The sequence below is a fragment of the Ursus americanus genome, chromosome 34, assembly GCF_024610735.1.
Source record: "Ursus americanus isolate L20-20 chromosome 34, mUrsAme1.1.p, whole genome shotgun sequence".
Classification (NCBI taxonomy): Eukaryota; Metazoa; Chordata; class Mammalia; order Carnivora; family Ursidae; genus Ursus; species Ursus americanus.
In genome coordinates, this window is record NC_142160.1 from 2,272,584 (window position 1) to 2,289,183 (window position 16,600).

Genomic DNA, 16,600 nt, shown 5'->3' on the forward strand with positions numbered 1-16,600 from the left:
AAGAAGTAGGCCAGTTTACTCCATTCCCATAAATATTTGCTGAAACTGCGGTCTGGCTCCTGCCCAGAGAACTTGCAGCCCACAAAGCTATCTCTAGGGACCCCCCTACTCCGTGGTTCAGAAAAGAAGAAAGATCTGAAACCAATAATCTAAGCTTTTACCTTCGGAAACTAGAGAAAGAATAAAAAATTAGAGTAGAAACCAATGGCATTGGAAACAGGAAATCAATAGAGAAATCGATGATCTCAAAGCTGGTCCTTCAAAAAGGTGAATAAAAATTAATAAGCCTGCAGCCAGGCTAAGACAAAATGAGAGAGGACACAAATCCCTAATATCAGAAATGAAAGAAGGGTCATCACTATGGATCTTGTGGACATTAAAAGGGTAATAAAGGAATACTAGAAACAGCTCTAGGCCCACAAATTTGATAACTCAGATAAAAATGGACCCATTTCTTGCAAGACACAACCTCGTAAAACTCTTACAAGAAGAAATAGATGGTCTGAATAAGACTGTGTCTATTTAAAAAACTGAATCAATCATTAATAATCTGCCAACACAGAAAGCACCAGGCCTAGATGGACTCATTGGTGAGTTCTACAGAACACTTAAAGAAGAAATTGTACCAAGTCCCTACAATCTCACTCAGGAAACAGAAGCAGAGGGAATACTACTTAACTCACTCAATGAAGCCAGTTTTACTCTAATATCAAAAGCAGACAAAGACACAGGGAAAGAGAACTACAGACCAACATCTCTTATGAACACAGATGCAAAAATCCTCAATAAAACATTAGCAAATTGAATCCAACAATGATTAGAAAGAATTACACACCATGACTGAGTGGGGTGTGTCCTGCATATGCAAGGCTGCTTCTATATTCGGAAATCAATTAACATACTCCTTCACATCATTAGGCCTAACGACAAAAAACTGCATGATCATATCAATAGATACAGAAAAGGCATTTAACCAAATTCAACCAATTCCTGATAAAAACTCTCAGTGAACCAGGAATACAGGGAGAACTTCCTCCACTTGATAAAGACATCTATAAAAATCCTACCACTAACATCCTCCTTCATGAGGAGAAACTTGAACAAGGCCAGGATGTCCGGTCTCACACTCTTTTTCAACACCACAGTGGACGTCCTAGTTATGCAATAAGATAAAAAAAGGAAATAAAAGGCAAAGATAGCATTTTCAACAAATGGTGCTGGAACAACTGGATGTCCACACGTGAAGAAAAAAAAAAAAAAGAGCCTAGACCAGACCTTACGCCCTTCACTAAAACGAACTCAAAATGGATCACAGAACTAAATGTAAAATGTGAAACTGTAGAACTCCTACAAGATAACGCAGGGGGAAGCTTAGGTGACCGTGGGTTTTGGTGATGACTTTTTAGATACGACATCAAAGGCCTGATTCATGAATGAAAGAAACACTAAGATAAACTTCATTAAAATTAAAAACTTCTGCTCCACAAGTGACACAGTCAAGAGAGTGAGAAGGAGAGCCACAGACTGGAAGGAGATATTTGCTGAAGACACATCACAATGCACTGGTATCCAAAACATACAAAGAACTCTTAACACTAACAATAAGAAAACAAACAACCAGATCTCACCGAAGAAGACATACTGATGGCAAATAAGCACATGGGAAGGTACTCTGTATCACACGTCATCAGGGAAACACAAATTAAAATAAGACACCACTACAGACCTTTCAGAATGGCCAAAATCCAGAACACCAACAACCTCACATGTGGCAGCTAGAGCTCTCCTCACTGCTGGTGGGACTGTAGAGTGGTCCAAAGCCATTTTGGACGTTGGTTTGGTGGTTTCTTATAAAACTAAACATGCGTGAGAAGCAAGGTGCTGACAGCTGAGGCTCGGGGGTAGGGCGAGCCAGGGGAAGGAATCTACAGGGCAGTGGGCAAGGGGGTGGGGCCCATACCTTTTGCTTTAGGTATGGCGGGCTCGAGTTGCCTGGGAACATTTAAAGTAGGTGCCCAGCAGTACCCAGAAATACTGTTTAGAGATTGTACATTAACAAGTACACTCCACACACGACAGAATGATTATATCTGTTCTCTTCCAAAAGGTCACACGCTGGCTCGGGCAAAGCCATCAGACAGAGATGTTTCCTGATTAAAATCTGGTTCCATTGGAACAGGCTGCATACTCAGACCTGCTGCCCTTTGTCTAATGTCTCAGCTTGGGCTGGATCCACCTGTAGACACTCCACCCCCAAAGGCTCCAGCCCAAATACCACTAACTCAAGTGGGATACAGACCCACTCTGCCACATTGCCTGGCCTCCCCCAGATTTGAAATTAGGGTGAAGTTCATGTCCTTCCTAGACCCAATGGACACAGTACCAGACAATGCCAGGCTCGCATCAGGCCCCAGGGGCTACAATGCCAAGAGTCAACCTTGCGACCTTGTATGCCAATTGCTTACACCCTTCTAATCAATACCTTGTCCCACACGAGCACTCATTTTCCCCAACAGCAGGAGGAAAATTTAGAAACTCACAAATAACCTAACCTCCCACCTTAAGACACTAAAAAAAGTAAGCACATTAATCCTGAAGCAAGCAGGAGAAAGGACATCATAAAGATTAAAGCAGAGATAAACAGAGAATGGGAATACAGAAAATCAATGAAACCAAAAGCTCGTTCTTTGAAAAGACCAACAAATTTGACAAAGTTGGAGTACTTGCACTTCCCAATTCTGAAACTAAAACAGTGTGGAATGGATATAAAGACAGGCATATAAGCCAGTGGAAAAGATCAGAAGGCTTAGAAATGAACTCCAGCATATATGGTCAAGTGATTTTTTACTGTGGTATCAGGACCATTCAACAGGAAAGGGACAATCTTTTCAGCAAATGGTGCTGGGAAGACTGGATCCACATATAAAAGAATGAAGTATCCAGAGCTAATGCCACGTGCAAAAATTAACTCAAAATGGATCAAAGACCTAAATGTAAAACCTAAAATTCTTAGAAGAAAACACAGGGCAAACACTTCAAGACATTGAATTTGCAATGGTTTCTTAGATATGGTACAACAAAAGAAAAACCAGACAAATTGGGTGTCATGAAAATTGTAAAGTTTTGTGCATTAAAAGAACTATCAACAGAGTACAAAGGCAACCCACAGAATGGGGGGATAAATTTATAAATTGTGCATCCCGTCTGATAAGGGATTAATAGCCAGAATACATAAAGTTCTCCTAAAACTCAACAATAAAAAAACAAACAACCTGATTCAAAAATGCGCAAAGAACTCGAACTGACATTTCTTCAAAGAAGATCTACATATGATCAAGCAGCACAGGAAAAGATGTTCAATGTCACTCATCACCAGGGAAATGCAGATCAAAACTACAATATCATCTCATTCGGATGGCTACTGTCCAAAAACCAGAAAACAGCAAGTGTGGTCAAGGATGCGGAGAAATCGGAACCCTCGTGTACTGTCGGTGAGAAGGTAAAATGGTGCAGTCACTGTAAACTGATGGTTTCTCAAAAAATGTTTGTTAATGGATTATCATGTGACTCAACAATTCCACTTCTAGGAGGCTACCTGAAAAGTTAAAGCAGAGTCTCAGATATCTGTATATTTTGTTAACAGCCATGTTTTCCACAATAGTTAAAATGTGGCAGCAACACACGCATCGAACAACTGCTGAACGGGTAAGCAAAATGTGGTCCATCCACACGATGGAACCGTACGCAGTCTTGAAAAGGAAGGAGATCTGATACCTGAGGGCACTATGCCGAGTGAAATGGGCCAGGCACAAAAAGACAAATGCTGTGTGATGCCACTCACATGAGGTCCTCAGAGGAGTCAAATTTATAGAGACGGAAAGTAGAACAGTGGATGCCTGGTGCTGGGGGTGGAGGGGACAGGGAGTTATTTAATGGGGACAGAGTTTCAGTTTTGCAAGATGAGGAACGTTCTGGAGACGGCTGATGGGGACAGTTGTATCCATACCAGTGGACTCTACACTCAGCACTGGTTTCGGTGGTAAATTCTATGTTATATGTATTTTACCCCAATAAAAAATTTGAAAAGAAGAAAGAAAAAAAACTAACAAAGGATGTGAATAGACATTTCTCCAAAGTGGATGCATAAAAAGCCAATAAGCACCTGAAAAGATGCTTGACATTATTAATCATCAGGGAGAAACACACGTGAAAATCACAATGGTGTACCACTTCCCACCCACAAAGACGACAGAATCGAAACACCGGACAATGACAAGGGTAGGAGCAGCAGAGAGAAATTGGAGCCCTCGCACGCTGTAAGTTGGAACAGAAAATGGTGCAGCTGCTTTGAAAAACCATCTGACAGTTCCTCGAGTGACAGATTATAGAGTTACCCTACGACCCAACAAAGGCACTCCAAGGTATAGATCCAACAGGAATGGACACATACGTCCCCACAGAAACGTGGACACCGTGTTGGCAACAGTGTTGTTCGTAACAGCCAAACATCCATCAGCAGACCCGTCACAAGTAAACGTGGTCTGTCCGTAGGTGGAACATTATTTGGCCACAGGAAGGAATGAGCTGCTGACACGTGCCACAACGTGCACGAGCCTGGAAAACACTACACTCAGGACAAGAGGTTAGGTGCAAAAGTCTACATATTTATGTGATCCTATTCAGAGGGAAGTCCAGAAGGGAGAACCCGGGGAGACTAAAGGACTAGGGGCTGGGAGGCTGGCGAGGTGGCGGCCGAACCCTGCCTGTCGCGTTCCTCTTGCAGGGGATAATCGTGTTCCAGATCGACTGCGGTGACGGAGGCACACATCTGTGAATATACTAACGAGCACTGAATCCTACACTTCAAATGGCTGTGTGTGAATTATATCCCCCTGAGGCTGTTTTTAAAGCCTCAGAGTCTATCAGTTGGTAGAAAATCTGGGGGTCAGAGAAGCAGGGAAATGAAGCCACAGGGGACACAACAACCCAAATCATAATGTGGGATATTCTACAGACAAATACATGTCTAGTCGCGCAAACAAATCACTGGTGTCAGGGGAGACGGAAGGAAACTGGAGTAAGATGCACCACTTGGACCACGTTGGAATTCTGATTCCAACAAACGTACTATACAAAGAACATCTTTGAGATACTCAGGGAAATTTGAATATGTTGAGTAACTATCTTTAGTTTCGCCGGCTATAACAATGATGTCGTGTTGTTGTTGGAGGAGACCATGCTGAAGTATTCACCAGAGGGACGGCAGGATGCCTGGATATGCTATCAAATGCTCTGGAAAGCTCCTCCCTCCCCTTGCTCTCCATTGCCTTTCCTTTCTGAATGAACGACCAGTCCAAACGCCAAGGAGGTAGACAGATGTCTGTGCTTGGGTTGGAGGTGGTCCCAGTTGCCCCCACGGGAGACTGGCGTCTGGGCGGAGTCAGGAGCGTGCCTTGAGACAGGTGTGGGGTGTCAGAGGCAGTGGCGCCAGGCAGGGGTGGGCAGCCCTTGTGGGCATCAGGGCTGGGAAGGGGCGGTCATAGCATGCTCAGGGGGACAGGGAGCCCACGGGGAACAGCCGGGCAGGGAAGCTGGTGCCCCCACAGGGTGAGGGCGGCGTCCACAAGGGGAGGGGCAGCGGCTGTTGGGGGGGGCGTGTTGTACAGGAGAGTTAACCAAACAGGTGAAAACACTAAGGCTGAGGGGTCAGGCTTCTCGTTGCTGGAGAAGAGAGTTACCAATGTAGAAAAAGAAAAAAGTCGGATGAACTCTGTGATATCAGACTGGGATTGGAAGAATTGTTGTGAACATACGATTTCTAACACACAGAGACACAGAAATGGACACAGATATGTACGCGTGCCGGTGTGCACGCACCCGTGTCTGCACCAATCTGTCCGTCTCGAGCTGCAGGAGCAGCCCCGCCCTCAACGTGAGGAAGAACCAGGCTGGGGTTCCTTCGGAAAAGTGGCTGATTGCAGGGCTGCAGCGGAGGAAGACGACGCTGTCATACTGCTGGGTGTGTGAAGGAGGAAAGTGCAAAAAAACAAGGCCGTGTCAGAGGGACACCGGAACCCACGCGAAGGTGCAGGACGCGAATAGAGCAGCCGGCACTAACCCACTAAACCACACAGGGAGCCATGAACCACACGGATAAAAACGAGTTCATGAACAGGGTGAAGTCTGGTTGGGAAGAGGGTATTTCCGTAGCTGCACGATGCCTCCCCCCAAGTATTTAATAATTACAAGAGAAGGGGAGAGTCCGAAGAGGAGAAGCCGGTCCAGTGCCCCCCTTCGTCCAGCTTCCAAGTGAACGTTCGCAAACGCCACTTCCTGGGGCTGCTGGGGGGCAGGAAGGGGGTCTGCAGGAGCAGGCGGCAGTGGCGCATTGGGCTGAAGACCCAGTTCTGGTGGCGGCACAGGACCCCGGCCCCGAGCGCACGACGCTCGCATTGCAGTACCCAGGGTGATGGGGCATTTGAGTGAGGTAGCCTCAGATCATCCCGGAGAAGAAGCTGTACTGCACTTTCAGAAGATATCCTCCCTCCCCCAGATAGATGGGGCGAAGCGAGATCAGGTCAGTACTGGTCAACTTTGCAGCCAGTGATAGCTACGTTGGGAGGTCGTTACTCCTTTGTCTCTACATCTGTGCATTCAGGAAACACCGAAGGTGCGGAAGACAGAGACAGAGCGGGAGGAAGAGCAGGCAGGACGGAAGGGACGGAGGCTGTTGGAGCAACACAGCCTCGGTCTATGTGCAGGCACAGAGAAGACCTGGAACAACGGAAACACCTGTCAAAAATTGAAAAACGAGCTAGCCTTTCATTTTCAGAGGGAACATCAAGAATTGACAGTGTAAGATAACGGCACCCAAAGACAGAGTCTGTCTGCACCTGCTGCTCGGGATCCGGATCTGACGGGGTGAGCCGCCCGGGCTGTCACTTCCCATCCAAGCCTCCATGACTTCTTGCTCGGTTACACTTTGCAGGTGTTATGTCGACATGAAGTTAAAAGACACGATGGCCCTACCCCACCAGGCACCTTGCACGGCTCTCGTGTCTCCTGCAGTCAGGTCTGTGTGAGCTGAAGAGTCCCCAGCGAGGCCACTGACAGCCCCGCTCTCTCCACTCCTCTCTTCTCTTTGGAGCCCCCGGGTTGACAAGGCGGACCCGGGAGACGGAGGCCCCCCCCAGGACCTGAATCACCCAACCAAGGACCCAAGGGGCAGGAGAGCTCCTGACACACACCGGCAGCTCGAACCAGTGAGACGTCCCACGTCATTTGTTAATTCAGCACAGCCTAGTCTGCCTGAGACAAAGGGAATTTTAAAATAACAAGGCTTTTTCTCAAGTGGTGGGATGGGGCGATTTGTTTTCTTCATTACTCTCAGAATAAAATAAAATCCTAATAAACGGGTGTTGGACGGTTGCCATTGTTTTGTGATTTCCGGAAGGCAAAGCCCGGCTTGTGCTTTTCAAAGGTGCCACACCCTGAGACCACGTCTGGGAAGTCCACGGAACACCAGCCATGGGTGCAGGTGGGCCAGCCCTGGCTCATTCAAATGCAAGCACGTGCCCCCCCCCTGCCCCCGCTCTACCGGCCCCTCCAGCCAAAGGGATGAATCCGGGACAGGGGCCTCAGAGAATATCTTAGACTCGAGAGGTCTGACTGAACGACGGTGAAGATGTGGCAGAAAAAAGCAGCTCTCCAGACTCCATCTCCGGAGCTGCTCCTGCAGAGCTGGAGCCAGCCACGGCCCATGCGGTCCCACAGCTGCCCAGGAGCTCAGGAGCCCCGACCCCGCCCTCCTCATCCCCCGAGGTTCCAGCGACCCCAGGAGCCCCCGTCTTGCACCATCAGTGTGCAGCGCGAAGGCACCCAGGTTGGTGTACTCGGCAGTAAATTTAGACTCAGAACTGTTTTGCATCCTTATTTCTCTGAGTAATCTGTTCTGCCAAGTTTCCCCCTTTATAGTCAGGGACCAACCAATTACCATGAAAATCAGATGAATAAATATTGAAGAGAATGTGTTCATCGTCTATTTTGGTGTCCTAACAGCAAGGAAGCGACATTGCATTTGTGACTACGTCGTTCTCAGCTGAAGCCTTCCTTCACTGGATCAATTAAACAGGATCAACAGATCCAGCAAAAAGCCTCCCAAAGGAACAGTTATTAGGAGGTGGGACTTACAGATTTTCTCAGCGGCACTACACATTTCTCCTCCGAAATTAAAGCCATGTGGACAGCATAGCCTGGGGTCGTGACTTGCTCGAACACCTGCGAGCTCATGGCCGCAGCCTGGCTCCCCTCACCGTCTGCACTGCCCTGCCCCCCGCGTGCGTGTGTAGAGTAGTGGTCCTACCTGTCTTTCCTTAATCGTCCTTTCGTCTATAAGGACCGAGTACATAAAACATTGACTGTCTTTGCTCTATGAGACGGTATAATTTAGGTAAATTGCGAACTTCTCATCTTTAAAAAATACCTAAAAGTTTCAACGACAATCTTTATATTTTCACAGAATTGCTTGGTATTTTCTTTCAGACAACAGAGATGCCTTAGCAGGAGCCCTTGCAAATGGGAATCACTCTGCACGGATTCTAGACAGACACTCCCATCAGCAGCGGGGCCCCTTAGCACCACGTGGTCTCTGGGGCTCTCAGCTCCCGAGAAAGCCCCACGTCCCTCTGAGCCTTCACTGGCCACGTGCATGTCGACTACCCACGATGTGCCCAGCACTGTTCTATGTGCTGGGGTAATGCGGTGACTAAGGCTGCTCCCCTCACAGAGGTGACAGTCTAGTGGGGAAAACCAATAAGCAGGTTAACAAATAAATGAGTGGTTTGTGAGAAGGGCTTCAAGGTCAAAATAAATCACTGTGCGGAAATCGGGGCTGTCTGGGGGATTCTATGAGATGCGACGGGGAGGGAAGGCTTCTCTGATCCAGAGTGAACCTAGCTTGTTGTAAGAGGTGAACAGAGCCCTATAATGTTGACACCCCGACCAGATGAGTAGCACACGGTAAAGGCAGCAAAGACAGTGAAGACGGGCCTCAGGAAGCACCAATGGAGACATCCGAAAGTCAGTGTTAGATCCCCAAACCCAGCAACGCAGCTCCTGAAGGCTATGTCAGGACGAAGCAGGGCTCATGCCGGGACGTAGCATCAGAAAACCTGCCTGTGCAAATCCCCACGTTCACAGACTCAAGAAGTGACCACATTATTATTGCATTACTTCAGACAATGCTCACGAAGCATTTGATAAAACCCAATATGACAAAAGTAATTAAGAAATTAACACGTACGAATTCCACACAAGCAGAAATTGTTTTGTAACTGGTTCTCGGCTGTAGCCCAGGTGTCAAAACCAATGCCTGGATTCAGTAGCTATTCGGTGCACTGTTGGGGAGTGAGTGAATGAATGAGGGAATAAGATCCTTTCGGCTCTTGAAGACAGTCTACCAAAAGCTTACATCATCCTTAATGGAACAAAGCCTCCAACAGCCCTACTCATGCTGGGAACAAGACAAGGGCGCCCCCTCCCGGTCAACGCCCACGGGCACCCGGTGAGCGCGGTGAGGTGAGACCATCCCACAGGGTCAGAAGCTGGAAGGCAGGAGACACAGCTGTCGGTGTTTGCCATGGCACGACCACCGTTCCGGAAAAACCACTGCGATCAGCAAGATTTCTGGGCATGAGATCACAACACATTCCTCTCCTGCAGCAATCACTGGAGAAAACGTAACCAAAATAACACACCACTTACAACAACATTGAAACCAGACACTCTAGGAAGTAACGAAACAAAGCAAGCACAAGAACAATCTGGAGAGAATTTTTAAATTCTAACAAAGGACACCTTGACACTAAATAAGCAGAGACTCATGACATATTAATGGACTTGATGATTTAATGCTGAAAAGTGTCAGCGCTCCCTGAAACTCCTCTGTAAATTCAACGCCAGTCCTACCAAAATCATGCATTTTCGGTGCCTAGATAAACTGACTCTAAAAACCAGAACAAAAAGGAAAAAAGATCTGAGAACAGCTACAACAGAGAATACAAAAAGGAGTTTCAAGAGGAAGGTGTTAAGCCTGTTTCAAAGCCATGATGACCAAAAGGCGTGGTACTTGTACCAGGACTGAACGGTCAGCTGGACAGAACAGGGTGGACACTCGAGAAACAGCTGGACACGCGGAGTGCGGAGTGAGTAACACAAGGACCATCCATATGACCCAACGTTGGCTCACTGCCTGGCGATCTAAACAATGTCGGGTCCCTATCTTAGGTCATCTTTGAAATACCTCTAGTCAGAATTAAAACGTAAATGTGAAAAATAAAGCTTCCAAAGCCAAACGAAGAAAATATAAAGAACATGGTATGTCTGTGACCACGGGTGAGGAAATCCTCTAAAACTCAAGACCATAGATCTTTATAAAAGGGAAACTTTTGTTTGGTGGAGAACATCATGGACAAGATGATCCAATAGTGAAAAAATGGGAGAGTTCGTATGGAGAGTCTATGTTTGAGAAACTCAGCAAGAGAGTCCAGGGAGAAGTTAAGAAGAGAAATGCGGGGGAAAGGCAGGAACGTGATGCTTCCAGGAGGAACCTGTGGACGTGGGGTCGAAGGACAACACAGCCAACACCGAGACACGCTTTCCTCCCCACCACCCCCCACCCCCAATTCACCACACTGGGAGGACAACATTGAGGAGGACGAGGGGGGAACCCTGACACTTGGCTGCTGCCCCCCTCCCTGGTAGTCCAGCCATTCTGAAAGCAAACGCAAGCCCCTGGTGATACTAACTGTACGCATATCCTGTGAGCACAAACCCCAGTCCTGGGGTGTGCCCCAGAAAGACCATCGTGGGGAAACAAGCAGGAGGCTTCCTAGTGCCTTCAGCCCTTCCCGAGAGATTTCCACAAGTGACGTGTGGCCGCAGACGGGGGACACCAAGCAGCCCAGCCAAGGGACGATTCCGTGTACAGAAAGCACTACAGACAGATCTCAAAAACATGTGCAGAAGGAAAAACCAAAGAAATGAAATGGGGTTTGAGGAGCAGTATTATGTTTGCAAATTTCTAAGACGCACAAACAAACAGTATACATTTTCCCTAATGTACTTATGTGGGAAAAATCCCCATGACCAAAGAAGGTGGGTTGTAAGGAGTCACATTACATTCCCAGGGAGGGGTTGTCCAGGTGCGGGCGGGGGGGTGGAGGATGCACAGAGCTGAGGTGCAGACACCTGAAGCCATAAATTAGGTCATGTGCCCCGCCACCAAATTAAATTAAATTGCGTTCAAGTCCAACCGAAGACTGAAGCTTCGTCCCTACCCATCAATCAGGGCAGGCAATGCTCTTAGCTACTATTTGTTCATGCTACCAGCATCTTTGTTTTCACCGGATAACAGGTTTTAAACAACAATCCTGGAATTTATTTAATGGTTCAGTTAAAGTCATTATATTTATTAAACTTAACAATTCTTGGACTGTGCCAAGATCAAGTCAAATCTCTTTGTTAGCTGGAAGATGGGAAATTCAGGCAAACCCACAGAGCTCTTCAGACATGACCGTGCTGCCAGGAACAGTCAAACTCACTGTAACGAGGCGTGACTTCCCTGAGTGGGATAGCAAGAGGCCAATTAATAGGGGTTTTATGTATGGCCTCACCACAGCGTATACTCTAGGAACAGAAACTCAGTGATTCAACTTTTGGAGATACTTGAGGTAAATATTGAAAGCCCAGGACCCTTGCACTTCCATATCCACTAAGAATGTATTGGACAGGAAGACTTTCTCAGAATTTGTATTTATTTATTGTAAAGGACATCAGCGTTAAATCTTTCACCCCAGGCCCTCGTGATTTTCCAAGCTCGAGCCCCGCTCTGGCCTGAATTTACAAGCCCTCTGCATCTGGGCTCCCGCGTCCCAGAAGACTGGCCGCCAGGACCTCAGCCAGCATGCATGGCTAATGGAGGGAAAGCGTGGTCATCTAGCTCAGAGACCAAGGGGAGACCGTTCTAAGGAGGCAGGTCTTGTCCTGCCCCCTGCTCACCGTGCCTTCCGGGTCCACGAGCAGCAGGTGCTTGGCCTGGCCGTTGTGCATTCCCGTGAGGACGAAGGAGCCTGGGTTTGTGGCGCTCTTCCTGACCAGGAAGTCCCCATCTTTCTTCAGCAGGCCCTCAGCCTCCTTCCGGCTCATCTCCCCTTGGTACCAAGGCTCCCCTTCTAGCTCCTCCAGCATCTTAGCATCTGGGGCTCTCGGGGTGACGGGGCTGATGCACTCCACAGAGGCTGCTTTGCTCAGCACAGGCCCCAAGGACTGGTTCCTGAGAGCATCTTCAAAAGGTTCTGTCAACAACAATCACCAGAAACAAGTGAACCCCAAGAACAACAAAGGACAAAATGCACAATGTGATCGATGGAAATGCCATGGCAACTTCCGCCTGAAACAAACCTACAGAAAAACAACTGGCTGGTAATATTCACCACAGCCTAAACCCTGGCATGATTTTTTGATGAGTCTGCTTTCCCAAGACAGCTGGATGCTGTGCCTCGTGCCAAGGATTCAAGCATATCCTGTCTAGCCAGTTAGAATGACTTCACTTTTGCACACTGCACAAGGCCATGCATGTTACAGGCCATCTACTTCTTCTGGAACATCGGCTACCCTTTTAATAAATCTGTTTTCTTCTGAATGAAAACCTGCCAATGCTAATGAACATGAACAGAAAGATAATCCGCAAGGTTAGATTTAGCGCAAAACCTATACCCAACCATCAGATGTTAGTTTCAAAATTCTTGCACCAGGCATATTTTTAAAAGAGAAGTAAACTGACATTTTTGGGGTGCCTTTTGTGTGACTTGCCCCAGTTAGGAGTGCCACCTCCCCTTGGCCTTCGCTTGTTTCCTCTGTGGAAAAAGGCTCCTGTGTGACTTTCTGAGCTCGAGCATGACTGTGCGTCCTTCAGGGTACACTTCCCACCATGGGCAACAGACAACAGCAACACAAAAAGTCCCCAGGGACATCTGATGAAACCTCAACTCTCCATTTTCAAATGAGGTAATATGTAGAAAAGCACTCGAAAATGCACATGGTGCCACACAGTGTAAGGTGTGATGATGACGACACGGGACCATGTTGCCAAGCAGCACAATGCCAGCACCACGGGAATGGGAACGGTTCTCTTTGAGCACAACTATGTCCCCTAAGTTCAACATTGTTCCTGGGATATAGTCCATACCCACAAATATTCAACAAATGCTCTAGAAGGAGACCAATTGTTAGTAGAAGATGGGCAGGAGTCAGATGAATAAATGAAACCCAAATCAGGGCATCTTGATACTTGCTAAATTGTTCACAAATCTGGGAGTAAAAGCAGATTTAAACTATTGCCTAAAAGTAGAATTTCTGTTTTTTATCCCTTTTTTTCCTGATTACCTGGAGTAGTTGAAAGGTTGTATTATACCACTTCTACACCATCATCACCACCACCACCATCATCATCACCACCATCACCACCATTACCACCATCATGACAACCATCACCCTTATTACCACATAATCACCACCATTACCATCATCACCATCATTATCATCATCACCATCATCACCATCATCATCACCACCATCACCATCATCACCACCATCACCATCACCACAATCACCACCATCACCATCACCACTACTACCATCAGTACCAGGAGCAGCACCATCACCACCACCATCATTATTTAGCTCTGGTGGTTTAAAAGAAACAACACAGAATGCTGGCTTAATTCTTTTTCCAGACTTTTCAATAGAAATTACCCTCTCCAGGGCCCTTTCTTCTTCTTGTCTCCCCTTCGCTGGTTTGGGAGCAGGTGTAGAAATGGATGGATGACAAAGGGTGGCTCTGGTTCTCATTTTTCTCAAACCTCGTCTTATCTACCTCTCCTCAGGCTCTGGGGCCAGGAGCCACTGGTAAACTGACTAAATTAAACAGTGAAAATTGACCATAAATACTGGTACCAAATTGCAGTTGGGAGACAACATTACAGCTGGAGCACATGCTCAGAGAGCCACCACTTTGCTCTGCATCTTGGGAAAGTCGCTTCATACTTCTGTGGCTGTTAATACATTTTTTAAGAGATGGGATTTGATTAGATGATCATTAAGGTGCCTCCAAGACCCAAGAGTCCCCAGTTCTTCTGTTGCAGTGATATTTGCAAGTCAGAATGGGAATCCACTGTCCAGGAAACCAAAGTGGCGGAGGAGAAACAGACTTTTGTCGTCAGGAGGCCATCTGATCGTAGCAGCACTCAAGCACACCCTCATTTACCCACAGCACCACAGACAGCGCGTGTTGCACCAGCAAGCCTGCCTTGGCCAGCCTCAAGGAGCCTGCGTTTTCTCCTCTGTAACAGAGTGGTAATAATGGTAGCTACCTGCAGGACTGTTGCAGAAATTAAATATTTCTGCACATGGTAGACACTTGTTAAATTCTCAAGGAATTTCTTCAGCCTGTAAAATTCTCAGGGAGCTGACAAAGCAATATGGGGATGTAAAGCTCTTTGTGAACTCAGGAAGCTCCTTCAGAATTCCTTAGCAACAGTTCCCACTTTCTTTACCCAGTTCATGAAGATTTACTCATCCCAGTCTACACGACAAACCGCAGGTCCACAGCATGCATCGCTGCACTGCTGAGGAGCTTCCTGTCACACTCCTCATCCTGTTTTGGGGTTCACCAGGGCACTTGTTGCTACCTGAGAACACACCATGCTTACCTACGCTCCATGAGACCCTCTACCTTGCTTTCCTACAGACCCCAGGAAGCAGAATGGTATGTGACCCACACTAGGTGCTCAACGGACAGGAATATGAGAGAGTGAACATGTGTGCGCACGGGAGAGCAAGTGTGTGTGTGCGCACAAAAGAGCGAGCATGTATGTGCGCGGGAGAGGGTGCATCGCTCTTTCTTGCTTACATGTTGGTCCTGCTCAACAGCCTGAGGGCTCTGTGGAGAAGGGGCATGCATTTCACCTCGGCATCCTTACCAACTATTATTTAAGTGAATAAACCAGTGCTTTGTGTGTGTGTAAATCATTTGTCTCAAAGCATGTGCAGCTCTTCAAGAGGAATGTCAGTTCCAAAAAGAGGGGAAATTGCTCTGCCTCCGGACCTCAGAGAGGGCTGTCATCCCAAAGCAGAGGTCAGCCAAGTTCAAAGCCTTGAAAAGCCCAATCACAACCCAGAAAAGTGCAGACAGCCCTCACTGTTCATCCGAACCCTGCTAGCAGAAAGCATGCTAACTGCCCAGGTTTCAATAGAAGAAGGCACTGCAGAAAGCAACCTCAGAAGACAGGAAACGCAGACAAATGGCAACCCACTCATGTCAAAGAGGTCCTTCCGAGGGCTGCTCTCTGTGCTGCTGCCCGAGGCTGGCGTGGCCTGCGCTGGGAGGTGCTGGGCGTTCACGTAGGTGGGGGCTTCTCCAGGGGCCAAGTGCACTCTCCCCTCCGGCATGCTGTAGATGTCCGAGGACCCTGCAACAAGAAAACGAGCCCTCTCTTCTCTTACAACAGAAAGCGTGGTCATTGGCACATCTGCCAGTAAGCCGCCCCACCCTGCATGGAGATGATTCTACGGGCTGTCTGTTAGAGAATTTCTCTTGCGGGTCCCCATTGGCTAAATGCCCCTTTTCGGACCCTGTCACCACTGTTGTGTTCTGGCCAGGACTGTTTCCCAGCCTTCTTGTCAAAATGCAACCGGGCAGCCCGCAAGGGTGGACACGTGATCGCTAGGGCCTGGCCGAGACTCTGGCCCTGACCTGGGTGGGGCAGTGGAGCAGGCATAGCGGGGCAGAGGCTGCCTGGGTCCCCTTATCCCCTTTACAAAGGCGCCAGAACAAGGAACAGAGCAGGAGAACCACAAGCCTCATTTAAATTGCCCGGTTTTGCCCGTAAGTGTAAATGGATGCTTTGTAGATCAACCCCATTCTAGCAGTGCAGTGCCAGGCACCCTTCCTCACAAACAGAGCAGGACTCACGCCTCAGGCTCCGCACAGGAGGCCCAGGGTGGGCATGTGATCGAGGACCCCCATCCACAGGCAGTGCCTCCAGGGGACCTCCTAGCAGGGGCAAGAGTATGCCAAGCCTGGCCTGCCTCACCTTGCCTCTCACCTTGCCTGACAGGTGTTTGCTGCCAGTCTTCGCCAAATGGGTCTCCTAAGTGTCTCCCCTGGTAGTAAGTTTGCTCTTTTCCTGCAAACTATAGACACATGTAAATACACAAAGAGAAAAGCATCCTCTTCCTCTTCCCCATTGCTAAAAGCCATAGTGCAGTACAAGGGACCCCAACGGAGGGTTGGTTGCTTTCCCAATTACGCCCACTTTTCCCTTCATGCCTCACGGTTGGCATTAGGATTTGGGAAATAGGTTTGCATGGGTGCGAGGAAGAGGCTGCATCACTTCAAAACTACACATGCCCATCCTGCTTTCATTTTCCGCCACCAACCCTCCCTACGTGTGGTCGAAAATGGAGCCCTCTTAATGCAGCCCCATCCCTCGTAAATTTTGGCTGGGGAGTTTCTCTGTGTCAGAACATACCTCCCACAATC

General features: G+C 47.9%; 1 protein-coding gene across 2 annotated transcripts in view; it reads right to left on the reverse strand.

The window, feature by feature from the left end:
• Nucleotides 1-16,600, reverse strand: part of SHC3 (SHC adaptor protein 3) — a 105,369-nt gene that overhangs the window by 7,449 nt on the left and 81,320 nt on the right. Inside the window, exons 9-11 of one of the 2 annotated variants that reach the window (XM_045772554.2) lie at nucleotides 16,152-16,251; nucleotides 15,372-15,527; nucleotides 12,058-12,353 (exon numbers count right to left, since the gene is read on the reverse strand). In XM_045772554.2, coding sequence (XP_045628510.1) covers nucleotides 12,058-12,353; nucleotides 15,372-15,527; nucleotides 16,152-16,251 — 552 coding nt within the window. The remainder of the gene's footprint in view (nucleotides 1-12,057; nucleotides 12,354-15,371; nucleotides 15,528-16,151; nucleotides 16,252-16,600) is intronic. The other variant, XM_045772556.2, reaches the window with a different exon arrangement.